This window comes from Muscardinus avellanarius (assembly GCF_963383645.1).
Source record: "Muscardinus avellanarius genome assembly, chromosome: 14".
Taxonomy (NCBI): Eukaryota; Metazoa; Chordata; class Mammalia; order Rodentia; family Gliridae; genus Muscardinus; species Muscardinus avellanarius.
Genome location: NC_137800.1, coordinates 20,330,580 through 20,357,798, shown reverse-complemented (window position 1 = coordinate 20,357,798; position 27,219 = coordinate 20,330,580). Strand labels below are relative to the sequence as shown.

The 27,219-nt window shown below is 35.1% G+C and overlaps 1 protein-coding gene across 4 annotated transcripts in view; it reads left to right on the top strand.

The window, feature by feature from the left end:
- Positions 1-27,219, top strand: part of SPOCK3 (SPARC (osteonectin), cwcv and kazal like domains proteoglycan 3) — a gene marked incomplete at both ends in the record, with an annotated part of 365,032 nt that overhangs the window by 236,970 nt on the left and 100,843 nt on the right. For 3 of the 4 annotated variants that reach the window (XM_080709750.1, XM_080709749.1, XM_080709751.1), the window contains one exon: positions 17,157-17,280. The exons of the other annotated variant lie outside the window; for it this stretch is intronic. In XM_080709750.1, the coding sequence (XP_080565876.1) occupies positions 17,157-17,280 (124 nt within the window). The remainder of the gene's footprint in view (positions 1-17,156; positions 17,281-27,219) is intronic. 4 annotated transcript variants of the gene reach the window in all.

Here is a 27,219-nt window from a genome sequence, read left to right as displayed (position 1 = left end):
TTTAATATATTATCAAAGATAAACACCTAAAATCTAGCAGGTTATCAGAAAACATGAATCTCCAACCCTTCACACAAAATTATTTCCAATGAGACCTAGATAGCACAGCCTGAAGCAAATGCCATTGGAGCCATTTTCTATTAAAACCTACAGAATTTTCTTGCATTCTTGAGACAAGTTCTTCAAAGGTGACCGGGGCGCTGTTTGGCTCTGAGAGTACTAACGTGCTACTAAGAACTCACAGGCATTCCCCTGCGACTGAATATGAAATTCAATGAATAATTCATCGACTTCACTTTAATTTCTTTGCTTGTTCCATATTTAGTACAGCTTCACCATTTATTCAACATCTGTGCTTCATTCCAGTGTAAGGGTTTGTAAAATTTAGCTTCACCAAAGTGATTATTAACATAATTTATTTTCTCTTGATGACAATGATAGATATGCTATTCAAATAATAATCTTTCTATAATAAATTTTCTAAACTGAAAAAACCTATCTGCTAATCATTCACTTAAGTGACTCTTTAGATTTTATGTGTGTAACTTCATGTAGGAAGGAGGTTATTTGGTTTCCCCGTGGGACCTAGATATATCTGCATACTTGTTTAAGCTAAATCGTACAAAGAAAGGAAGAAACAATCAAACCCGCCGAATTCTGAAGCAAGTTTAGTATCTTCATATGATTCCCATTGTTTGGCTAAAAATAAAGCCAAATTTGGAATTCTTTCAACTTTCAGGTTAGAAAATCTCCATGCGCACCTTGACTTTGATGTACATTGTGTTGAGAATTAACAAATTTTTTTTCTTATTACTTCCTCATATTTTCAAATCCAAGATTAAGTTTTTATGTTTGAGGAATTTGTATTTCATAAATGTTACATTAGTATGTCTATTTGTTTGTTTATGTATTTATTCATTTTGCAGTGCTGAGGCTGGATTCCAGGGCCCTTCTGATGCTAGGCAAGTATCTCTGAGATACACCCCGAGCCCAATCATTTTAACTTTAAATAATTAATGTCTGTCTTAAAATTGAGAAGTATAGGAAATATCTTCTACTTTTTCCCTCATTTTTGACTATATTAAAAGGAAGTATGTCTTAAATATTACTGTATCTAGATTGCTTCAAATCTTTGTATTATATCAAATAGGGCTAAGTTACTGCACAGTTGCCAAATTTCAGTGATATGACACAATAAAAAGTCATGTCTTATACAGAAACTAAGCAGAGACAGATAAAGTTTGGGTAGGAACAGAGCTTTCTTCCTTTTGAATCAGGGCAAAAGGCCTTTGACATTTAGTAGTTTTATTCTTTCCTAGAGTCAAAAAACTTGGCTTGTGAACAAAATCTTGCTGACAGTCTGTTTTTGTAGGGCCTGAAGAACTAATAATTGTTTTAAATTTTCAAATAGTAAGGGGGAAAATCAAAAGATGAATAATACTTGGTGATACATAATAATTATATGAAATCCAGCTAGGTATGGTAGCACACTCTTATAATCCCAGTATTTGGGAGGCAGAGACAGGAAGACCACAAGTTTCAGCCCAGCTTCAGTAACTTAGCAAAGCCCCTCAGAAACTTAGCAAGACTCTGTTTAAAAATTAAAATAATAATAATAATAATATGAAATTAAATTTCAGTGTTTATGAAAATCAGTGGGCTGCACATATGGTCATTTTGTATGAATTATCAATCTTATAAACATGCCAGTAGAGTATTCTCTTGTATATACATGCCATATAAATGCATAAACAAATCTTTATATTCATGTCCACTGAAGGCTGTGGGTGAGGATTATCATTCAGTTATATTTAGTCTGCTTTGGGTAAATGATTTAAAGGAATCCAGACATAGCCATGTTTTGCAACACAGAGTTTTGTGAAGAAAATAATGAAAAGAAGTTAATATTTTCCCATAGTGGAGTCATATGGAATACAACCTCAGTGCATATTAATAATTATGCTGTAAATCATGCAGTATTACTTTAGCAAAGCCAGGGTGCCTAAATCATAATATACCAATAACATCAAAATGAATAAGCCAGAGAGAGTCTTTCTCTACTTATAGATAGCACCAGTCCTCGATATTCCAAGCACATAATTCATCACACAAATGTTGAAAACAAGCCCAAACCAGAAACAGTAGAGTATAAAAATGCTGCTGTTGACTGAATGTCTCTAACAGAGTTGTACTAGGTTTAAAGGACAGTGGCAAATTCTTTTAAGAGCATCCTCCATGCCAGTTCAGTTTAGCCCTGGGAACCTCCCTGCCAGCGACTTAACCTTTATTTAGCCCAACAATTCTACTCACCAGTTTTTTGGGTGAGTAAAATAACACTAACATGGCAGATCAATAGCCACCTTGTACCCTGTGCCTGAGTCTTTAGTGGGGAACTAGTTTGGAACTCTTAGGCCACACTACGATTTATGACATTCAGTGGAACAAAGAAAATCTGTGAGGGAGCCAGAGAGACTGTGGTATTTTTCAAAGGGAAATTAGCATAAGCCTGTTTAAATGGATATTATTATCCTAAAAAAGTCATGTGAGAAACCAAAATATGCAGTGAATTATCAATGTTCATAAAGTAATTAAAGCATGATTAAAAAGAAGCCTGTATAAAAGTCCACATCTTACAGATTTAAAGAGGCACATTTTTAATTTCTTGAAAGCTTGCTTTCTAAGTGAGTAATAGAAAACATGCTAACATTTCTTTTTTTTTTTTTTTTTGGTGGTACTGGGGTTCTTGGAAGCCCTTCTATCTCCGGACTACACTCCCAGACCTATTTTTACATTTTTATTTGGAAACAGGGTCTCCTAAGCCAGCCCGCGCGGCTGGCTTCGAACCTGCGCGATCCTCCTGTCTCTGCCTCCCAAGCGCGGGGATTACAAGCGTGCGCCACCACGCCCGGCGCATGCTAACATTTCTAAAACTCAAGGCTGAACAGAGTCCTTGACAGATAGAACCCACTGCAGGAAACTGCATAAGGGCTTTGTCTTTTTTTCCTTTAGGGCATGACATAAAATAATTGTTAGGAAAAGAAGACTTGTTTGAAATCAGAACCAAGTTTATTATTTTTATTATATTCTAATTGAGTAGATTTTAATATAAAATACTTTTTAACAAGGACTTAATTTATAAGTTGTGTAATAAAATTTATAATTATGTTATAGAATTTCTTAATTTGACATAAAGCTAAGAAAATAACAATCACCATTATTGCTTAACCAGAAGGTTCTAGTTTCCTTCTTTACTTCTTTATTTCATCCTTCACCTATTCATTCAATATTTATTGACCACTTACTTTGTGTCAGGCTTAGAGGAACAGATTGGAGAGAGAACAATGAGTTGTGGTTAAAAAGTGGGAAAGACAGGGCTGGGGATGTGTCCTGGTGACAGAGTGGCTCCCTACAATGTGCAAGGCCCTGTGTTTGATCTCTAGTAACACACACACACACACACACCACATGCATACACACACAGATATCTTTCAGAGGTACAAGAGCACATAATATAGTTTTAGAAAAGATTGGCAAGTAAAGTACAGAAACACAATTAACTGGCCATGACAGCAAAACCCATGGATACCATACTTTGTTTTTGAGTGTTTTGCAATGACTTCTTTCCTGTCAACCCTAGATGCCCCTGAGCTTCTACTTTTCCTTATCCAATAATACTAAGCCTGTCTAGCCATAGCTAGACAACTTTTCACCAGTGATCACTCACTACTCCTGGATGCAAAGGATTACATAGAAGAAAACCCTATTGTTTCCACCTTCCATTTTTCTACTGATAAAACTCAGTGAGAAGTGCCAATATTACTAATAGTTTTAATATTTTATTCATAAAAGTGAAGATCTCATTGTTTACCACTCTTCCTAAATATAGTACTGATATAGGCTCCCAAGATGGTGCTCCTGAGAAATGAGTTGAATTTGGAGTACATTGGCTGGAAAGCCAAAGGTGTTTTCTATTGATAGAGGAATCAGTGACAACTGTCTGTGGTCCAGCGGGTGAGCCAAGCACACATGTACAGAAAACAACAACGGCCTTTTGTAATGAGCAACATCTGAGTGCCAAAATTCAACTAAAGATCGATCATACATCCTCCTTTCAGATGTGAAGCAGTGGGATAAAGTAGGAAAAAAGGGTAATATACAGTGTGTGCTTAGGAATGTGTTTGATTAAGACATTTTTCTAATCCAGACTTCATTTCTGAAGATTCTTTGTGATGAGAAAGGTGAAACCCCTCGTTGCCAGGCATCTTCTCTGAAGTGAGCTAAATGACTATGTTGGAAATATGTCCCCACCTAGCTTTTAATAATTGGCAAATATTATCTTACAAACATTTAAACAAGCCAGGCATAGTGGCATACACTTGTAATCCTGGTAATTGAGAGGCTGAGACAAGTGGATTGAAGGTTTGTGGCCAGCTTCAGATACTTGGTGAGGCCCTATGCAATTTAGTGAGAACCTGTTTAAAAAGACAAAGAATAAAAATTAGGCCTAGAGGTATAGCTTAGAGGTAGAAGTCTCTGGGTTCAAACTCTACTAACCCCCAAAATTAGAATAAATATTACCTTATGTATACATAAGGGTCCTAAGAACTTCTTATCGGGGCTTCTCAGGGTGAGTTCTAAATGCTAATATATATATATATATATATATATATATATATATATATATATATATCTTGAAAAGAGAGAGTCAGAGAAAAATTTTGACACAAACACAACAAGGAGAAGAAAATAGAAAGAAATAGAAAATAGAAGAAAATAGAAAGATGGTTTTTGAGCCATAGACAGTCATTAGAAGGTAGAAGAGGCAAGGGACAGATTATCATCCAGAGTTCTCAGGGAGAAGGTGGTTCTGCCAACATCTTGATTTCGTGTGACACTGATTTCAAACTTTGAGCCTCTCTAACTGTAGAGATTAGACTTCTGTTAAGACAACAAGCTTTGGTAAATTATTACAGCAAACATAGTAAATGAGCATATTCCCCAATCTTAGACAGTGATGATTGGAATCAAATGATAATTAGGAATGTGATTGGTGGATTCCCAATGGTATGGCCATTTCAGGGGCACTGGGTTAAATCTAATTTGTATACAATCTGATGCCATGGTTACAATGACACTTTTACTGCCTATGTTCTGCTTGCATATGTATGGAGGGGTTGGGGAGGAAGTTAGTAATACTTTTAGGCTGCAGAAAGCAACCTTCCCTGTAAATGGCTTCATTATCTCCCCAACTTCAGAGCTAAAACAAAAGGTAGAAGTATGGTAGAAATGAAGATTAGGCCTAGGCAGTCTACCAGTGTTCATCAGACGTCATGGAGCAAGAGACAGAATTATGGAAGTTTGAGTACACTTTGGGTCAAAACGAGTTAGAAAATGCTTTACAAAAGAAATGGCATCAGTATTAGGAATTTAAAGATGATGCAGTTGGTGAGACAAATTTTCCCATCACTTAATGGAACATAAGAAAACTTACTCTGTATAATGGTTTCGTTTGTTAATTGGTTTTGTTTTGCTTGTGTGTGTGTTTGGTACTGGGGATTGAACCCAGGGGCATTCTATGTCTAAGCTACACCTCAAGCCCTATTTTTATTTTTATTTTGAAACATGGTCTCATTAGGTTTATAGAGGGCCTCACTGAATTTCTGAGGCTGGCCATGAACCTGCAATCCTCCTGTCTCAGCCTCTAAAGAACTGGAAATTACAAGTGAGCATCACCATGCCTGGTTTTTACTATGTTTAAATCTTTGTTTAAAATAAAGTATAACTCCATGAATTCAGTGACTTTATATGTTTGATGTCTTCAGATTGTAATAGTTCCTGAATGCATTATGGGTATACTCATAGCTAGATGACAGAAAGTTACTGGAGAGTTAGTTAAAAATAGAGGTATAATGCCCCTGGGTTCCATCCCTAGTACTGCAAAAAATTAATATGTTTTTAAAAGTCTTTTCTCAAATATTTGATATAGGTCACAAGACATTGAGATAATGTTTCTTATCAAATTTGACCCTACGTGGATGATGCTGTAGACTTCAATATATGCTTGAAAGTATGTTATTTCCAGATATGAAATGAGCACAATCGAGAAGAGAGACAAATACTGTAGAGTATAAAATACTGACTTTCTAGTTGGATGTGGTTGTGCACACTTGTAATCCCAGTACTTGGAAGGCTGAGACAGGAGGATCGCAGGTTCATGGCCAGCCTCAGATACTTAGTGAGGCCCTGCACAACTTAATGAGACCATGCCCTGTTTCAAAAAAATAAAGAATAAGAAATAAGGCTGGGATTGTAGCTCAGAAGTGGAATTCTCCTGCGTTCGATCCCCAGAACAGAAAAATAATTGATTTTTCTCTCTAATTATATAAATTAGTTAATTGAAATATACTGTTGAGACAATACGTCGTAAATATTTTATGGCTTCTTTCTCTGTGTGTGTATGGTACTGAAGATTGGATCCAGAGGCATTTTATCCTCTAATTACATCCTCAGACTATTATTATTAATAATAATTATTATTATTTTGAAACAGAGTCTCTCTGTTGCTAAAGGTCTCCCTACATTTCCAAGGCCATCCTTGAACTTTCAATCCTCTTGTCTCAGTCTTCCAAGTACTAGGATTAAAGACATGCTCCATCACATCTGGTTAAATTTATGCTCTTACATCTTGTTTCAGATGTTAAGTCAAGCAAACATGGTAGCTTCTTTTACCTTTTTATTTTTTCATAATTTTTTCTAACAAAGCAATAATAGAAAAGGAGGCTTGTAATTATGACTTCTATGAAGATAATACATGAAGGAAAGTGTAGATTTTATTGCCCTGAACTTTGCCTGACCTTTAATAACTGTTTTCTTAAATAAAATGCAGCATTTAATTGTTTGGTGCTTCTGCTAAAGCTATCAGATCTATTTCTTGAAAACATTCACAAATATTTTCTTCTGTTTATATATGAACAAAAATCAAAAGAACTTTTCATAATCAAGACATATTTTGAAATATAAAATATATTTTGAATGATCAAATATAATATATCCTCATATCTTGGAGAAATATTGCATTGTTAATCGTTTTCTTTTAGGTAGAATATATTTTCCTTTTTTAAGTTACATACCTGTCATTGTTACTTTTAATATGTGAACATGTTTTTCCAAATATAGAATCTCAAAATCACATATTTTTGTGAAGTCAAATCGTAGTTCATACTTTGCTCAGTACTAACACTGTGGAGGTTAAAATAGTCACATGATTAATAGTTGAAATCTGTCTTTGCTTGCAGACATTCATAATGTAAAAAACAGGCATTTTATAATTTTTATTTTAAATATAGGAAAATAGGCATAATGAATATTTTCATATGCTCATACCTAAAATAGAAATAAACCTATCAATTTAATAAATGAAACAATGTCTTAATAGATCAATCTTTGCACAGATCCCCTAAATAAATATTTGGTGTTATTTTATATATTTTAATTTATATAAGTTTTGAGTTTAACTAGGCAGATAAACTCTTTAGGCAATATTTAATGGTGATGGTGGATTTTTTAGAGTAAACTTTAAAATAATAATTCTGTTACTTTTGACCCCTGCAAGGTTAAACTAGTCTATACATTTATGAAATATTAAAATATGGTTTTTCATGACATTTAAAATTTATTTACACATTTATGACAGGAAAAACATGGATGGTAAAATAAAAAAAGCACTTGAAGCCCATGTCTGCCAATAAGCAACAGAAACTTAAGGAAGATAATTTATCTCTACACTGAATCTCATATCCCAAAGAATAATGTATATATAATATAAATGATTGCTAAACTAACACATAATAATATATGTGTCTGCCACAATTCAGGTTATGAATATATATGAAAATCTGACCTTAAATTTGTGAAAATACTTGGTTCAGTTCTTAAAATATTGTTTTATAATAATGTTTTGTTGTCTTAAAAGCAAAATATAACTCTTTAACCTTTTTTCCAATGACTGGAATTTATGTATAATTATTAATTAGATAATATTTGCTGGAAAAAGACATATGAACATATCTAGTCTCTAACTGTACTACTGATTCTTTACATCAGTGGCAGTTAATCTCCTTTGCAGTGGAGTATACTTTCTTCATAGTTTGAATGAAAAGGTCTTTGGTAATTAAAGTGTCTGGGATTTAATATATAGACACAACAGTAAGGACTTAGAGCACTATCATCTGCATTTGATATCATGTACATTTTATGCACTTCAAACCTGTTTTACTCATGCAATGCACTGAGGGTCAGATTGAGAAGGATGGTCTAGGATGAACTCGGGCCTTTTGTACTTTACCTATTTTGAAATTATGAAGTTATTTCTTGATGTGTTTGAAAATATGAATGCTCTCACCATTTAAATATGGCTACCTAACAGGATATGTTATTCAAATGTCCTTATAACTTGTCCATAATTCAAATCCCTTGATGATACGATAGCTTTAGAATAAGATCTGAGAAATATTCTTGAATAGAAAAGTGGTTCTCACTGAATAGTTTATTGTAGTAAGAGCTATGTACAGATACATAAATCCTTGACATACACATAATTTGAATTGTATTTTTCTAAGTAGCAATAAAACTATATGAACTTGTTTTAAATCTATTCAAAGAAAGTGTGCTTTTATAAATGATCCACTTCTTTTTAAACCGAAAAGCTGCAATGTTAAATTGTATGACTTCTGTAAAGCAGATACTTCAAATCACTACTTACTTTCTTTTTTTTTGTTGCTTATATCCTGTTAGTTCACCTGCTAAGCCTCACTGATGACTAAAATGTATAATTACAATCAATTATTAGGATGAATTCAATTTATGTTGAGAACAGTTTTAGAAAGTACATTTTATTTAATCTCCCTACTATTGTATTTTTAAATATGTCTAGAAATAGGCCATTTCTAGAATTTTTGTACTTCATAAAGCATATAGAGCAATTAAGCTTTTTATTCATTTTTCAGAATAAACTTTGAGACTTATGTAGTACTTATTATTTTATAGCCACTCATAGAACAACCAATATTCTTAAGATTAAAATTTATGATTTGTGCTTTTTGTTTCAATGCTCAAATTACTGACTTACAAAGTATAGACATGGCGCTGGGCGTGGTGGCGCACGCTTGTAATCTCCGCGCTTGGGAGGCAGAGACAGGAGGATTGCGCAGGTTCGAAGCCAGCCGTGCCCGCTGGCTTAGGAGACCCTGTTTCCAAATAAAAATGTAAAAATAGGTCTGGGAGTGTAGCCCGGAGGTAGAAGGGCTTCCAGGAACCCCAGCACCACCAAAATAAATAAATAAATAAATAAATAAATAAATAAATAAATAAAGTATAGACATCATTTAAAAAACATAGTGCCTGCTCTAGTTCTGAGAAGTTTCATATAAGTCTTTGCAATGTCCATATAATTGTGTCTGTCTCCCCCACAAGATAATTTACCGTACCCTGCTGATACCATCTGTCCTTTCCTACGATCTATGATAAAATGTAATGAAGGTAGCCTTGTTTTCTGAAGATTTATTGCCAGTAGGGAAGAAAACATAACTTGCCTGTCCTATGTTAAGGAGCAAATCTTCCGCAACTCTGGCAGAATTTAAAACCAACTGGCCCCAAAGGAAGTAGAATGTTAGCTGTATTGAGTGGACGTGAAGTCTATCAATTTACAATCAGATATGAACATGATAACTCTCTTTACTCTAGTATTATTTTATAAGGTTAAAACCAAATTCTTGGGTTGGAGCACAGTCAATAAAAATTAATATTCATGTATAGAGAAAGAAGTAAATATGCCTGAGAAATGAAGACTTAGGTATTAATACTTTCCTTTAAGGTAAATATGTAATACATAATTTAACATTTTATTGTGTTGCATTTTTAAAGTTCTGAGAATTTCTAAAAGGTGAAGTCAGATTCAGGAATTACAATGTTTTTTAAAAAGTACATACTAAGTTAGAGTCTAAGTGTAATGTCTTATAATTATTGACAGTGTTCATTGACACTGTAATGAAAGTATTATCCAATTCTTAGATTATTTCCATGAAAATCATGCCTCTTTAAACATAGATGTGTTCTATGTTCCTGGTTTCATCCGTTATCACATGGCAGTATTCCTTCCTTGTCTCATTTGCTATCTAAAAATGGTCAAGCTTTGCAACTTAAGTATTTCTAGTAATTTCTTGACCCACTCAAACTCATTTATGCCATAATGATTTTTTCATTTCACTTGGTAACACTAAGTCAAATTCTAAAATCATAGTGTGGGACCAGTATGAACTGCCTGGGATCCTAATTTCTATTGAGTGTCTTCGTATACATAATTTTATTAAAGATTTATAGGCTCATGGGTTGTCAAAATCAAATGATCCATAATGATGAAGCCTATTATTTTATAAATATAGAAATCATGACTCAAGGAGGTTACTGATTTGTCAAGAATGACTAATGACATGGTCATATGTGTAACACATCACATTGGAAAGAAATCATTTTTTCTGTTAGTCATGTAAATGACATCATTTATCTGCTTTCTCAGATTGATAGAAAGTTTAAAACATAAAAGTCTGGTTCAAGTTATACTGTTAATATGCAGAAATAGATTAACTAAAGAGAAAACAAGTAGGCTTTGAGTAAATAGATCTAACAGTGATAAACATCTTAGTTATAAGAGAAATTAGAGGCTGTTAAGTTTTTATATGAGACTGCAGCTAAAAATTTATACTGAAGACAAGAGTATAAAGTAGACTAAATTCAAAGATAAATAAAAAGTCAGTAGGTAACATGACTCAACTGCCTGAAAATGAATCACGTAAAGAAACAGGGACTACAGGATATATTGCTCTTTTTTCATTTTCATTTTTCTAGGAATTAGAAATATAATGACAGTTTTGTCGGTATGAACCTAAGTTAATGCCTTGCATGATGACATTTAAAAAGGAAATTCTGAAAAAATTGGCTTTGTTTATTAAATATTGTCATTCAGTGCTTCATTTCTCAGTGCTCAAAAGTACATTGTGTTCTGCTTCTTTAGGGAAAGTATATGGCCATATACAGGGCTCCATTATAAAGTAAATAGATTTTTAACTCAATCTTTGAATCAAAGTTCTTTTTTAATGGGTTCTCTTAGCGATATACATTTTAGAATTGCTATTGAAAGAATAATTTCTAAATACATTTAGAATATTTCAGCCATCATGAGATTTGTATTTTCTAAATGGGAGTAAAAATTATGTTGGCCTATTTGCTGATTCAAAATAATTAATAGCAAGCGACCTTCAGTATATTAAACTAGACTTATGCTCAAGGGTTTAGGGCATTTTCTACACCTGAGATATTTAGAATAACATGCCCAGTAATGCTCTTGGCCTGATCTAGTTTTTCACCTGTCATTTCTCCAGCCACGGTTGCTATGCAACCAGTCTGAGAGCCTGAGTCGAGTCACCTGTTTCAAAGCATGATCCTTTGCCCATCCTGGCCTGCGTGATGACTACCCTGACCTTACCTCTGTCTTAGAAGCATGTTGCTCTACTTGAGATAGGACCTTCAAAATATCAAAACGTCAAACAACAGAAGATGGATCCCACTCACGTGCAATTAGATATGCCTACATATTACATTAACACAAAGATATTAGGTTAAGTCTTAGACATTTGTAGTTATAATCCCTCTATCCCAATAATTTTCCCATACATATTTCAATTGACAAAATTGCGACTAAATTTGAAAAATATTCCTGATGCCAAACCAAAAAATTCTGAGTCACAAGATATCTTTTTTGTTTTGTTTTGTTTTCTTTTCTTTTCTTTTTGGTGGTACTGGAGTTCCTGGAAGCCCTTCTACCCCCGGGCTACACTCCCGGACCTATTTTTACATTTTTATTTGGAAACAGGGTCTCCTAAGCCAGCGCGTCTGGCTTCGAACCTGCGCGATCCTCCTGTCTCTGTCTCCCAAGCATGGGGATTACAAGCGTGCGCCACCACACCCGGCTCAAGATATCTTTTGATACAAAGACTCTGAGACTCTGAGAAGGAAAATTTTCTTCTGTGCTGAACAGAGACACAACAAATGGTTGGACGAATAAAGCACTTCACAATAACAAGGGCACAATGTACATGCCTATAAAGCAGGCAACCTGCATGACTTGGTATGGCTACCCTGTTAGCTAAGCCTTGTCTAGCTGTCATCATTAGAAATTGTCAGTTACAAATAACCCAAACAAACCAAAAAAAAGGCAATTAAATTGAACAGATACTCTTCAACGGAAGAAATAAAAACAGTCAATAAATCTATGAAAAACATTCAAAACACTATTAACCAATATTAATCAGGAAACTGAAAATTAAAGCTACACCAGGATTCTAACTTTAGTTAGAATGGCAATCATCAAAAATACAAGAAATAAATGCTGGCAAAGATGTGGTTAATTAGGAACATTTATATGCTGCTGGGAAGTATTGCTAACTTGTACAATGACTACAGAGATAAGTGTGGAGATTCCTTAGAATAATGGGTATAGAACTTTCATATGACCCAGATATACCTCTCTTGGATATCTGTCTAAAGGAACTGAAGTCAGAATATTACAATGATACAGGCATATCTATGTTTATAGCAGCAAGATTCACAATAGCCAGACTAGAACTGGCCTAGGTATTCATCAACAGATGAATGGATTATGAAATTGTGGCATACATACACAATAAAATTTTACTCGGCCATAAAGAATAAAAACTTATGTAATTTAAAGAAAAATAAATGGAAGCAGAGAACATTATACTTAGTGAAATTAGCCAGTCTCAGAGAGTAGGGGTCATATGATTGTTCTTATATGTGGAAGCTAGAAAGAAACTGGAAGAGACTTAAATGAGGAGAGAAGAGAAACCAGTAGAATAGGAGATTTGGAGAGAAAGGTAGGGTGGGAAGAAGAGACACGATGAAGAAATCAGTTCACATGATTTTAGGTACATTTGTAACGCTATCAACATCCATTCCAATATTATGAATGGGAAGCAGGAAGGAGAAGGGCAGGACCTGGGAAGAAAGGCACAGGTGGTATGTACGCGTATGTATCTGTCTCACCAAAACTCAATGAGATAGATGGTTAGAATGCACCAAGAAAAATTATGTTAATGAAAAATAAATTATTAATTCAGAACCCATTAAGCCCTCATTAATGAAACAGTTTGTCCAAGTGTCTGCTATATTATAGTGTAAGTTTTTGTTTCCCTTTATAAAAGTCTTTTTCTCAATTTTAGGTGTTTTTATTTTTTTAAATAATGACATACATATCTTATGAATGAATATGTTTTTTGATGCTTATCAGTAAAGTGTTAAATGTTTGGTTAATCTGTAGAATTACTTTTTCATTTAAATAATGAGATTATTAGAACCTCATTTGAATACAGGCATGAACATATTTTATAGTGTTCTTTATTGTTCTGAAACATAATTTGTCTTTCTATAGAATATAAAATAAATGATTAATATTCTTCTTATGCCTGAACTATACCAGTTTGAGATTATTTAAGAACACATAAAACTCACAAAATTTAAGACTTCAGAATTTAAATTTAGGACTCTGTTTTATAACTATGAATTTAGGACTTCAGAATTTAAATTTAGGCTCCAATTTTCTAATCTTTTCTGTTAAATATAAAGTCTACTTTCTGAGGGCTGTTTTAAGATGACACAATATTAAGTTATTTTTTATTTATTAGGCTATAATCAACATAAAATAGAAATATTTTATAAAAATATAAAAATATGATTTATTGTTCTCCATGTTATGAATATTATTTACTAAAATATGTATTCTGGTGATATTAATGTCAGTTAATTTATTTTAAAGTGAACATGAGTAAATATTCTATTTAGGAAATTTCATAGCTTGGTATAACTCCAAATCCAAATGCTGATGAAAATATATGTAAATTATAATGTTGATGATATCTCATTTTATCAAATTCTGATCGGGAAATAAGTGAAAAAAATATAATTTTTAGTGATACATACTTTAAGAATCTGAAAATGCTTGTTTTGTTTTGCAAAAAGGCTGACCTTAAAGGAAATTAAAAAAAAGAAATTGTTTTACCTCAAAACCTATTTTACAAATAGAGTGTAATTTTATCTTTTATGATCCCTTTTTCATTTTATACATTTCTAATGTCTTCCATTTTTAAGATTTCGCTTCTAGATGTATTTGATCTATGAGTTAAATATGACAGACTTTCTAATGAGCTAGAAAACATATGTAAGACAAACTCATTATTTAAAAAATATTTCAGGTTTCATTACTTCATTTATTGGGGTTTTTAAGGTTATATATGTTAGAAAAGAGGGATATAAGGTGAATCAAAGATACCTAAACAAAACATCTACTTACTATAATTCTAGATTATTCTAATCAAACACTTTTCATTTATTTGAAACCCAAATGTATAATACTTTCTCTTGTCTATCTGGAGATGCAAAGTAGTGTTTCATAATGTTATGCTGTTTTTGATTCCACAGAGTAAAAGCTCAGTGGCGATACAATATTTTTTTCCTCAGTGCTACATTTCTAGAACTTATAAGTCTTGAATTGGCATAGAAAAGTGATCCATGTTATTCAATCATAATTTTACTTTTATTAAGAGCCTGTGACAATTATTTCATCAGGAATAAAAAATATGGTTATTTTTCAAATTGTTTTTATTATTAAATACATTTTGTAGGCAAGTAAGGTTTTGATGTGATCCTTTTCAAAATTGAGATAAAGAGAAGACATTGAAACTTAGGTAGGCATTATGAAAAATCTTTTTAAGAAAGAGGAAGGAGAAACTATAGATTCAAAATTTAGAAACTTCATAATCTTTATCTTCATCCCACCCTCCAGGGCCTGTTCTTCATCCTACCCTCCAGGGCCTGTTCTTCATCCCACCCTCCAGGGCCTGTTCTTCATCCCACCCTACAGGGCCTGTTCTTCATCCTACCCTCCAGGGCCTGTTCTTCATCCTACCCTCCAGGGCCTGTTCTTCATCCCACCCTCCAGGGCCTGTTCTTCATCCCACCCTACAGGGCCTGTTCTTCATCCTACCCTCCAGGGCCTGTTCTTTCGCAGGCAAAAATCCTCAATAGGCCCACATTTTTAATCATAATGGTTTATTTTGACCTCAAATTCCTTAGATGCTAGGCAAATAAAAGATCCATTAGGAAGCTATGGCCATTGACCAAACTCCAGTGCCACCCACAACACCCATAGAGTCTGGGGATTCTGAGGAAATTCAGACCTCTACCTCTGCTGTGTGTCTGCTTCATCTCCTCATAAAAGAACTGTGAGACCCCCAAAGATGCTCTCGCCCTCGTGAAATGGCCCGTGTTCTATCTTGAATGTGTATCTTCTACTTTCCTAAATAAATCTTTCTCTTTTCCTCTGGAAAAAAAAGAAATAAATAAATAAAAGTTAAAGAAAAGAAAGAGGGAGGGCACTGGGTGTGGTGGCACTCACCTGTGATCCCAGTACTTGAGAGGCTGAGACAGGAGGCTGGTGTGTTCCTGACCAGCCTCAGCAATTTAACAGGGTACTTAGCAACTTAGACCCTTTTTCAAAACAATTAATTAATTAATTAATTAATAGATAAATAAGGGATAGAGATGCAGTTATAGCTTAGGAGGCAGAACAATCCAGAGTTTAATCCCCACTACCACGAAAAGGGCGTGGGGGAATGGAAAATGTCTTCAATCTTCACTTACATTCAGATTTGAACCAATTTAAAACATAATTTAAAATATTTTTCCTAAATAAAAATTCTTACAATATTTTTAATAGTAACAGGACCACATTGGAGATCACATTTTTGTAGGTTCAACTTCTTCATGAAAAAAATATGAAAAAGCTAAAAAGAGACAAATGTTTCTAATAAAACATCTTTTTTCTGTCTTTACCTAGATATTAAATTATTCTCTTCACAGAGGATTGTAATGAGTAAGGGCTGATATGCTCTAAATATTAACTCTTTAGTATAGATTTTTCTCTTGCATTCTTCCATGTTTCTAAAGCCTCTCCCTGGTTTAGTATAAATTATTTACACAAACAGACAGATGAATAGAGCAGTTTAATAAAAGTAAAGAAACAAATACTTCTATATGTAGGTGTCAGAATAGAATGGGTTTTCCCAAGTTATTTTAGATCAAAGCCTAATGACTCCATTTTGAGAAAATTCTACACAATAAAAGAGGAATTGTTATCCCTAAACCTAATAATTTGGTTCTCCAAATACTATTAGGTGCTAGAAAATTATAGGTCTTTATTGTTATTTTCTTTAAAAGTAAACTGCTTTTGTTTTCAAGTACCCAGTGAATTAGGAATTAGCACTCTTGTGCTCTCTCCCTCCCTCCCTCCCTCTCCCTCTCCCTCCCTCTCCCCCTCCCTCCCTCTCTCTCTCTCTGTGCTCTCTCTCTCCTTCCCTCCCTCTCCCTCCCTCCCTCTCCCTCTCCCCCTCTCCCCCTCCCCCCCCTCTCTCTCCCTCTGTGGATGGAACCTAGGGGCATTCTATCTCTGAGCTACACCCCAGCCCTGTTTTGTGGGTCTTTTTATCATTGCAGCAGTGTCTCCCAGAGTTGCAAAGGGCCTCACTAAGTAGCTGAGGCTGTCCAGGAACTGAGATCTTTTGATGGATCTAAGCCTCTCCAATGCTGGGATTACAAGTGTGTGCCACCATGGCCGGCCCCTAGGTGATCCTTTTTCATATTGCTCCTAAGGGAACAGAAGGGCAGCTTTAGGAAGTGGCAGAGTCCTCCTGTATGGCTGAGAAAGCATTGCTTCTGTTTCTGTGGCTACCAAATGCACATTTCACAAACTGTAAAATAAAACCAAGGAATCCACATTAAAAGCATAGAGTTAGAGTCTATAGATGACTAGCCAAAGGCCATGGGTGCTTAAAGCAACTCTTGAGAGGTGAACACAAGATTATAACAAAGGACAGCACATGAATTATTATACTGACCATGGGAATGCGTTTTGCTGATTCTAAATTATCTTCAAGAATGGATATGGCAGGAGATGCAAGGCATGCTAATATATACAGCTTTAAAAAGCAAATGTTCTGAATGCTTGTTCTGCTTCTCTTTTCTTTTAACAGTATGAAGGACGTAGGAGCTGGCCATAAGCCGTGGCGGAGTCTCACATCATCCACCTGCAAGCAGTGCCCCATGGGCTATACCCACCCTGTTTGTGGTTCAGATGGTCACTCCTACTCTTCACAGGTGAGGACAACTGCGCATTTGGCACAAAATAAATAACCCATATGTATTAGTTAGTTATTTAGTAATTGGAACTATTGGTTCTTCAATGAGGTCATCCAGATAATTTATCTATTTAACTTTCACAATAACATGAATAAACTCACTGGTTAGGTTTATAACTGAAAGTATATTTGTTTCTATGATGTCAGTGTGTGTGTGTGTGTGTGTGTGTGTGTGTGTGTGTGTGTGTGTTAGTGGGGAGTGGGACCCAGGGGCTTTTAGACCCCTGGCAATGCTCCCAGCCCTATTTTTATAATTTATTTGGAAATAGGGTCTCACTAAGTTGCTGAGAGCCTCACTAAGTAGCTCAGGCTGGCTTTGAACCTGTGCCATCCTCCTGTCTCAGCCTCCCAAGCACAGGGATTACAAGCAGGTGCCACCACGCCCGGTGATGCCATCATTTTTAAAGTAAAATTGTATGATTTATTTATTTGTGGTACTGGGGATGGAACCCAGGGACTTGAACACTGAGCTATGTCCTCATCACTTTTCAGTTTTAGTTTGAGATAGTGTCTCTTAATTTACCAGGCTGGCTTCAAACTTGCCATCCTCCTGCTTCAGCCTCCAGAGTCACTGGGAAAGTGCCTATGCCAGAACTTTCAAAGTCTGAAATAACAAAGTGGTGAATACTCTGAGCTTTAAAATAGTAAAACCAACATTTCATTTGTCCCTTCTATGGAAGAGGTCAGAAATGAGAACATACCATATGTCATTAAAAATCATTACTGTTACAATAACAACAGCTATAATTTGTTACTACAATTACTTTTAAATTTTTTGTGTTCTATCTTGTAACCTCTAATTTAAGGCTCAAACAACAACAAACAACAACAACAACAACAAAAACTTACTAGATGAGAGCACTGAGTATCAGAAAAGTACATCAATTTGACAAGTGTTCCAAGATATTAAAACCAAGATGTGGTGATGAGTTTTCTTCAATTATATGACAGAAATAAGCAGAGAATCTCAGCCTCTTACACCAAATTCTCGTGGCTGGATATATTTATAAATTTAAAGTTTTCCAGAAATGTGTTTCGGAAACATACAATGGCGTATTAAACACTGTCCCTAGTGGGACTTTACCTTATGATTAATCATATTAAAAATCCTAGCCCGGCGTGGTGGCGCAGGTTTGTAATCTCCATGCTTGGGGGTCAGAGACAGGAGGATTGCACAGGTTCTAAGCCAGCAGCGCTGGCTTAAGAGACCCTGTTTCCAAATAAAAATATAAAATAGGTCTAAGCCGGGAGTGGTGGCGCACGCTTGTAATCCCAGCATTTGGGAGGCTGAGACTGGAGGATGGCGGTTCGCGGACAGCCTCAGCTACCAAGTGAGGCCCTTTGCAACTCAGTGAGACCCGGTTTAAAAATAAAAAAAATAAAATAAAAAACAGGGCAGGGGGTGTAGATCGGAGGTCGAATGCCCCTGGGTTCCATCCCCAGACCCGCAAAAAAAAAATAAAAATGAAAATAAAATAAAAATAAAATAGGTCTAGGAGTGTAGCCCGGAGGTAGAAGGGCTTCCAGAAACCCCAGTACCACCAAAAAAAAAAAAAAAAAAAAAAAAGTCTTGAACTCTTTGGATCTTTGTAATAAATAGTATTTATGAATTACTAAAAAACAACCTGATCTCAATTCATATCTGGTTTTGCTTGTCGTAAAGTCAACTTCAGAGGTTTTTATTCTGAACATATTTGTGGACATCTGCTTACTTTGTACAAGTAAATATCTCCCTGCAACTTCTGCATATTTGTAACTTACTTTTCTTTTCCCTCGAGAAATTATTTTTTAACCAAGTATACTTAATATTGGTTTTTTTTAAAATTCAATGATTTTTTAAATTCTTTTAAATCCACCAATGACAGAAAATCTAGATACAAACCTGCTCAAGCTTATTTGAGAAGTAATCGTTCCTGAAATTGACAAAAAGCATATGGAGATCTTTGTTTACTCCAGGCAAAGTCTATTTTGATTGCATGCCAAGCTTCAGGAAGAACTAGGAATTGTTCCCCCATATAGAAACTGTTAGAGGATGATTATATTTGTCACTTTCTTATGGAAATTGCATTTTACGTTTGCTGTGAGCACAAGTCAATAAATAATACTACTGTTTTAGAACTGAGCAGGATACCCATAATATACATTCCCTGAGGACAATAGCAGATGATTTTAGACTCTTTTCTATAGTATTTAGTCATGCAGTGCGGTGCAGTTGAACTAACTCATGGTTTCCATAAGAATGAGCATTTGCTTACAAAAGCGTGTGTGTGTGTGTGTGTGTGTGTGTGTGTGTGTGTAAACTGAGGAGAAGCAGATAAAAAATTGATCTGTTTTATACTGGAGTTCCTAACTACAGCTACAGAGATGATGCTTAAATTGGTATAGGACCCTATACAGAGGAATATTGAAAGGTCCCAGGTCATTTTTATGTTTTGCTGTGATTGAGACACACCCACACTAGAACCACAACAGCAGCATTAAAAGAGAAGCACTTATTTTACTTTCAATATGCTGCTAGTCCACTTAAAATTTCCAAAGTCTACAATTACGTTTTACCCTTGAATGTCATATATCGCCCTTTATTTGAGGAATGCTGTTACTTAGTTTTTGATAGTTATTAAGTCTAGTAACTATATGTACACTTTGAAGGGCAGATGATTCCTCACAACTTATCATTACAAGTTTGATACCATTGTATCTATTTGAATTCAGCACTTAATTGTTCTGTCTTCCTTCCTCCCAGTACTTGGAGCTGGGGTCATTTTATGGTCTTCAGATCAAGGGTCAGAAATAGATGTGCAGTGTTTCTATTTAAATTGCTTTTTAATTGAGGTTTGGTCTGGCTTTTGGCTTTGGTATGTCAGCTTGGTCAAGATTACATCTCCAGCGAATTATCATGATCATTTACTGGGAAAAGCTCTTATTAAAGTACTGACCATTGAAGGGAATAATACAAATAAGCTTTATTACAAAATCTCAGATTTTAAAGGAGCTTGATAGAACATGTAGAACACTACGTCCCTGATATGACTTCATGTCTGTGGGGTCAACTCTATATTTGAGTGAGGGTCACTCCTGGTCCACACCCTCTGGGTGAACATTTTGAAGCACACACATACATATATCCGTTGTCATAGTTACTCTGAAAAATGTGACTTCCAAGATTTGTCATTTAAACTGGAAGAAGAAAGTAAAAAGAACATTGAAGAGCAGCCTGCACTATAGAAGATAATTATTTAACTTATATTTGTGTATTGTATACTGTAAGTTGTGTCGGTGCAATAAATTATTTCCCTTTTATGGTTGAGAACTCTTAATGTCCAGAGAAATGAAATAATTTGACCAGTGTCACTTGGGTCCAAACTTTATACTCTAAATTGCTTTTTATATGAATTTGAAGAAGATATACTTTCTTAAAACTTCTTTTTATTATTGGTCTTTATTTTTTAATATTGCTACACATAATTGTGATAACTGTGTTTATTTGAATCATTAAGAAACATTTAATTATATGACCTTTATAAAGTTGCTTCTGCTTCTTCTGAACCTGCAATCAGAGCATTTTTCAAAATAAATCTTTGAGATTTATTTACATGATAAAGAAGTCTACTTCATCAAATTTCTGTGGCTATTACTTCAGGCAGAAAATAATCTTCTAAGCTTTCCTGTAGAAGCACTTACATTTTAACTTTTAACTTTCAATCTATGATACATAGATTTTTTTTTAGAAAGAGTAAGATGTAAAAGCTAAACTTCATTTAAAATATACCCTGACTGTTTCAATGCTTCATTTGTAGCATTTTGCCCCCCACTAAATTCTTTTGATGATTTTATCAAAAATGAAATGTTCATAAAAGAGTTGGGAGGAGCTGAGTGTGTTGGTACACATTTATAATCCCAATACTTGGGAGGCTGATGATGATGATCATTATTATTATTATACTGGTGTCTGAACCCAGGCGTATTCTATCTCTGAGCTACATCCCAGCCCTATTTTTTTTTCAAGTGAAATGGGGTCTAAGTTACTAAGGGCTTTACTAATTTGCTGAGGCTGGCAGCAAACTCCTATCAGCCTCCCAAGTACTAGGATTATAGGAGCGTGCCATCGCACCCAGATAGGCCTCTACGATTATCTACATAACCAATCATTTTCTATGAATAAAGGTAGATTTCTTTCTTTCTTTTCTATATCTTTTGTTGCATTTTGTTGCCTATTTTTTGGACTAGGTCCTACGGTACTTTGTTTCACATACCTTTCTGCCTTATTCCCAGTTTAGAAGATCACTGTTTAGTATTTTCACCATGAGGTGCAAAGTTACCTGTAAGTTATTGTATGTGAAAAAACTTAACACCCTTAACAGAGCTTAAATCGAGGTTGCTTGGGATTTCTGTAGCCATCACAGAATAGAGCAATGTTAGTGCCTAACTTGTTACTGTACATTAAAAAGAGAATAAGAGCACAAATATTAATTTTGAGGATTTTTATATCTCCTTCTTCTCTGTCCCTCCCTTCTCCTTCCTTCCTTTCTCTTTTTCTCTCTGTAATCTTCCCGTCTCAGCCTCCAAAGTACTGAGATTACAAGCATGGCCATCATGCCCAGATTTTATTTATTTATTATTTTTTATTTGTTTATGAAACAAGATCTTGCTAGGTTGCTGAAAATCTCACTAAGTAACTGAGGCTGATATCAAGCCTGTGATCCTCCTGTCTCAGCCCCCCAAATACTGGGATTATAGGCGTGTGCCACCATTCCCAGCTACTCTTATTTTATAGATAATATAATATTTACATTTTTAAATAAAAAAGATATTATACTTTAGAAATAGTCCTCATAATTTACATGTATAAGAGACCAGTGTCTCTAAAAATCTTAAAATATATAGTGTGCTTAAATATACATATTATAGTAATAAAATGGTAAGGATAATAATAGTAGTAATAGTAGAGGTATTAGTAAATAGCATTGATAGGATTTTTTAAAGTAATTGAGAAATAATATGAGGAAATCTTCTAGGTGTTTTATTTATTTTTATTTGATGCTTTAAAAAAACCCTACAATAAGATATATTGTATAGTGATGCCCAATCTGTTAGTAAACGAAAGGCCCCCATAGCAGCTGTAAAACTGGCAAGTAACAGTGCTGGGAGGAGAACCCAGCTTAAAGCTCACTTGGTTAACCACAGTGATGAACCTGGTAGTAAAACTGCCAGAAAGAACCTGACTAATTCACATATCATGTGTAGATTTTACCTTCACGGTCTCTTTTGTACATCAATTATTCATCACTTTGCCCAGAAGAAAGAACAATGGAAGAAGCAGGAGTGATTTCAAGGAGCGATACATTTTTTCTAGCTCTTAAAAATCTACATTACAGCAAACAGGTTATCTAAAGTGCAAAGATAGTTGGAGCACGTACCATTCTTATTTTGTTGAAGGAGCAATTTTAGCTAACATCTTCAGAAAGTTTCTAGGTAGTTCAAAATCAATATACTTACAACTCCTTTGCAAAAGAGTACTTCCTTGGTCAATGCACAACTCATGCCAAAGAAGAAAGCCAACATTTAATGAATGCTTCATTTATGTTAATCAATGCTCTTCGTTAAGGTATTAATACAAACTTAATTAAAATAGTATATTATTTAATATACATTAAGTTATTCCTTATAAGAATGCTACAAGACATATAACATAGTTAACATCTCCACTTTAAAAATAATCTAAAGCAAAGCCGGGCGTGGTGGCGCACACTTGTAATCACTGCGCTTGGGAGACAGAGACAGGAGGATCGCACAGGTTTGAAGCCAGCCGCGCTGGCTTAAGAGACCCTGTTTCCATATTTAAAAAAATATAAAAATGGGTCTGGGAGGTAGCCCGGAGGTAGAAGGGTTTCCAGGAACCCCAGTACCCCCAAAATCATCATCATCATCATCATCATCATCATCATCATCTAAAGCAAAAAGTTATTAAATACATTCATAAGGTCACAGAGCAAGTAAAGAGCAGGAATAATATTTAATATCATCATGAACAAAAATATGTATAAAACTAATAACATAAGAAAATTATTTATGTATTATACACATATTTATATATATAATATATACATACATATATGTAAATATATATGTACATATTTATATATAATATATACATACATATATGTATATATATGTGTGTACATATTTAGTATATGAGTAATAAAAATATTATTATATGGTTATTATTGTTAAATTAATAAAAATGAATCATTTTTTGAAACAAGGAAAAATAGTTTACTGTAATGATATATATTTATATCAACTTATAATCATGTGAATTGTAGAATGTATACCATGGGACTTAAGTCTCATACTCTTCCCAGTGACTATGTGGGCAAATTATATATTCTCCCATGTCTTTTCTCTTATAGTCCCAGGGTCAACCATTTAAACAAATTTTATAAGTCATCAAGATCTACTTTAAAAGTTCAGGTTCTTTTTTTCTTTTTGGTGGTAGTGGGGTTCCTGAAAACCCTTCTACCTCCGGGCTACACTCCCAGACCAATTTTTATATTTTTTTATTTGGTAACAGGGTCTCTTAAGCCAGCGTGGCTGGCTTCAAACCTGCACAATCCTCCTGTCTCTGCCTCCCAAGCACGGGGATTACAAGCGTGTGCCACCACGCCTGGCAAAAGTTCAGGTATTTTTTACTTCAAGTTTCCGTCTTGCCCTTTCTACCGGGACTAAACAATGAATCCAAACTTATGAGCATACAGCTATGATTTTGAAGACCCCATCACTTGAGTCATCTAGGACAAATTTATCATTCAATGACTCTGGCCAGTGAGTTAAGACTGACTTGAATTGCCTTCCAGAAAAAGGTGGTATCACTGATCCTTTTACCTACAATCTGACAAATCTTGTGTCAGCATTTCGGATTTGATCCCTCTAGTTATAGAAAGAGCTTCCTGCAAGGTTCTCAGAAACAATGATTCAGTTATCCCACCTGGGTTATTAATAATGATCTCAGGTATCCCACAAGATTTAATTCATTATTAATTTATTTATTCATTTATTTATTGGTATTGGGAATGGGACTCTGTGGTAGTCTATCTCTGAGTCTATCCCCAGCCCTATATTATTTTTATTTTAAGATAGAATCTTACTAGGTTAATGAAAGTATCACTGTCTGAAGAGGTTGTCCTCGAACCTGTAATCCTCCCATCTCAGCTTACATATCCTGTGATTACAAGCCTGCACCACCACACCAGGCAAGTTGATTCATTTTATAAAGAACTCCTCAGTTCTTTAAGAACCCACTGGCTCTTAAAGCAGTTGAAGGTCTCTTAGCCCACTGCTGAGAGCTCAGTCACCATATTTTTAGTATGGAAGCAAACTGATGCCTAGTTTCCTTTCAAGAACTACAGTGCAATAGTATGCATGGTCTCCTGGAGAGGAAATGTGGTTGGAACTGGTGTAACCCTGCAGGTGAGGTGTATAAATGTTTCAGGGGACACTGGGTGATAGTGCATTAAATGTGGCATTCCAGGCTCCTGACTCATCTCGGGTTTCCCAGCTCAGTTAGAATAATTGACTCTGATTTTTGCTTGTAGTAACAGCTTTAGGGTAGTGTGACAGCTTGAATGCCTTCTGTCTAAACTGTCCTGTTTTTCCAAACAAACAGAGAAGTTGTATAATCATCCCACAAATGACTGGACAGTCAGGTGGGAAAGACATCCCGAGGTGCCCACAGTCCAAAGGCTGGCACCACCCCTTTCTGTTTCTAGGCTACCCCATAAGGTTAGGCGCATGGGAAAGGGGATGTCTGGGGAAGGCAGGCCTGGCAGTGGGTTCAATGTAACACTGAGAGAGCCACATAAGATCATCTTCCTTGCCAAGAAAAGATGTACAGTGCTGCTCTGAAAGGCAAATGGTTATTGATATCTTTTGCTCCTTTTTTCTAAGGTTCTAAGAAATACCTGCTATGGTCCTCCCTTCATTGCCATAAAATTAGTGGATCTTACTATAGTCTCCAAATTTTCACATTTCTTTCCACCAACTCTTAAATTTTATACCTAAGACATTTTACTCGTAAGAATATAGTTTGAATGACAATGGCATTTTGTGAAATTAAAATGACCAGTTATGTTCCTGACTTTGGCCAGCATGGACTACCACAAAAGCATTCAGTGAGCAGGGAGATCTAAAATGGAGTGCAAAACTCTACTGGCACTTTCAGACAGGCTGTCCCCTAAAGAGTACAACTGTTAGAAGTAACCAAAAATACTAAATGATTAATATATAAGTATACGTGTGTGTGTGCGTGTGTGCGTGTACTCACATATACATATAATTATTCACACACATATACACATATATATTCACGTATTATAAGTCTATTTATTCACATATTATATGTATATAAATATACTTATTTATTTTTTATCACATAACTAGGAACCACTGAGAATGAAGGCTCCTTCTTCATAAACCACAACATTCAATCTTTCAATTGTTTTGCTAAAGTGTGTGAGCACTGTGGATGTGATGGAAATAGATTCAGCAATCTTTTGGAGCACATTGTTAATTAAACTATTCCAATGATTAACCACAGCACGTTCTTATAGATAGTAGAGACATGGATGGTCCAGTGAATACTTTGCCAATCAGCCCACTATTGGGTAGAGTTAGTGTCAAACAGTGTACTATTGTCAGGTTTCAAACAATCCCAAAAGCCAAACAAATGGCACAGGTGAATTTCAAAGGACAGAATAATGGGGCCAGAATCAGCTGACCAAGTGGAAGAGAAGCAGTGTTACCTGAAAAAAATATCAACATTTTGTAGCTCAAAGAGTCCCTTTAGGTTGTGGAGCCCCAAAGGTAGGGGATCAGGCGCAGCCAACTGGATGGCTCCTGAGTGAGATTCTTGGTTCAACTGATGTAAAAGACCAAGTGGAATGTCCAGGTGAGGAACCTACTCTCTTCAGTTCCCCAAGAATGCAATGAGATGTCTATGTATTGTAAAGGATGATCAAAGAGATGACAGGTTTTCTTCGCTGTTGGAGAGATTGAGCTTGCAAATCCACCAAGACAATCCCAAGACACTTTAACCAGTGTGCGGGGCCTTAAGTCTGTTGGGGTTTGTTAGTCATCTTTGGATCTGAACTTTGAGAACCAGGATCATTGACTTTGGACAGATGTCACAGCTCAGAGAGAGATCTGTACTTTTTCTGCCTTTCTTTACCACCCGTGTCCTCAGGGGGATTGGATGATGTATTCCTGCACTGGTGAGATTTATCTTTTTTACTAGGTATAATAATTTAATAGTTTTGTAGTATGAAAAGGAGTTCCTCAACATAATTTTTTTAACTCCCACTACATGGGAGACAGAGACAGGAAAATCACAGGTTCTTGGCTAGCTTCAGCAACTTAGTAAGGTCATCTGCCACTTAGTGAGATCCTGTTTCCAAATAAGAAATGAAATAAGGAAAAGGGTATAGCTCAGAGGTAAAATGGCCCTGAGTTCAATTCCCAGTACCACAATAAATAATCAATTAACTAAACATTTTGTTTAGAAAAAGAGGTTCCTGAAATAAGCAGGTATTATTTCTTGATGAGAGAAAGTCTTACACTTTGAAAAGCGTGATGTCTTGTTCACTACAGCACAGAGGGGTTTTGATGTTGCTGTTAACTCTGCTTGCATGCATAGACTAAAGTTATCATTTTCTGTATTAATGGTGTGCCCTGGTTTATTGAATGGGTACAAAGTTGAATCAAGTCTTCTTTTTCTCTTTTGGCTGACTTTTCATGGGATTAGAACTCAGGTAGATGGGCTGTGCTGGGAAAGAGTGAGCTAAGGAATTCTTTCCTGAAAGCTCAGCTTGTAATTGTGGCAATAAAGTAGTACATTGAAATAACA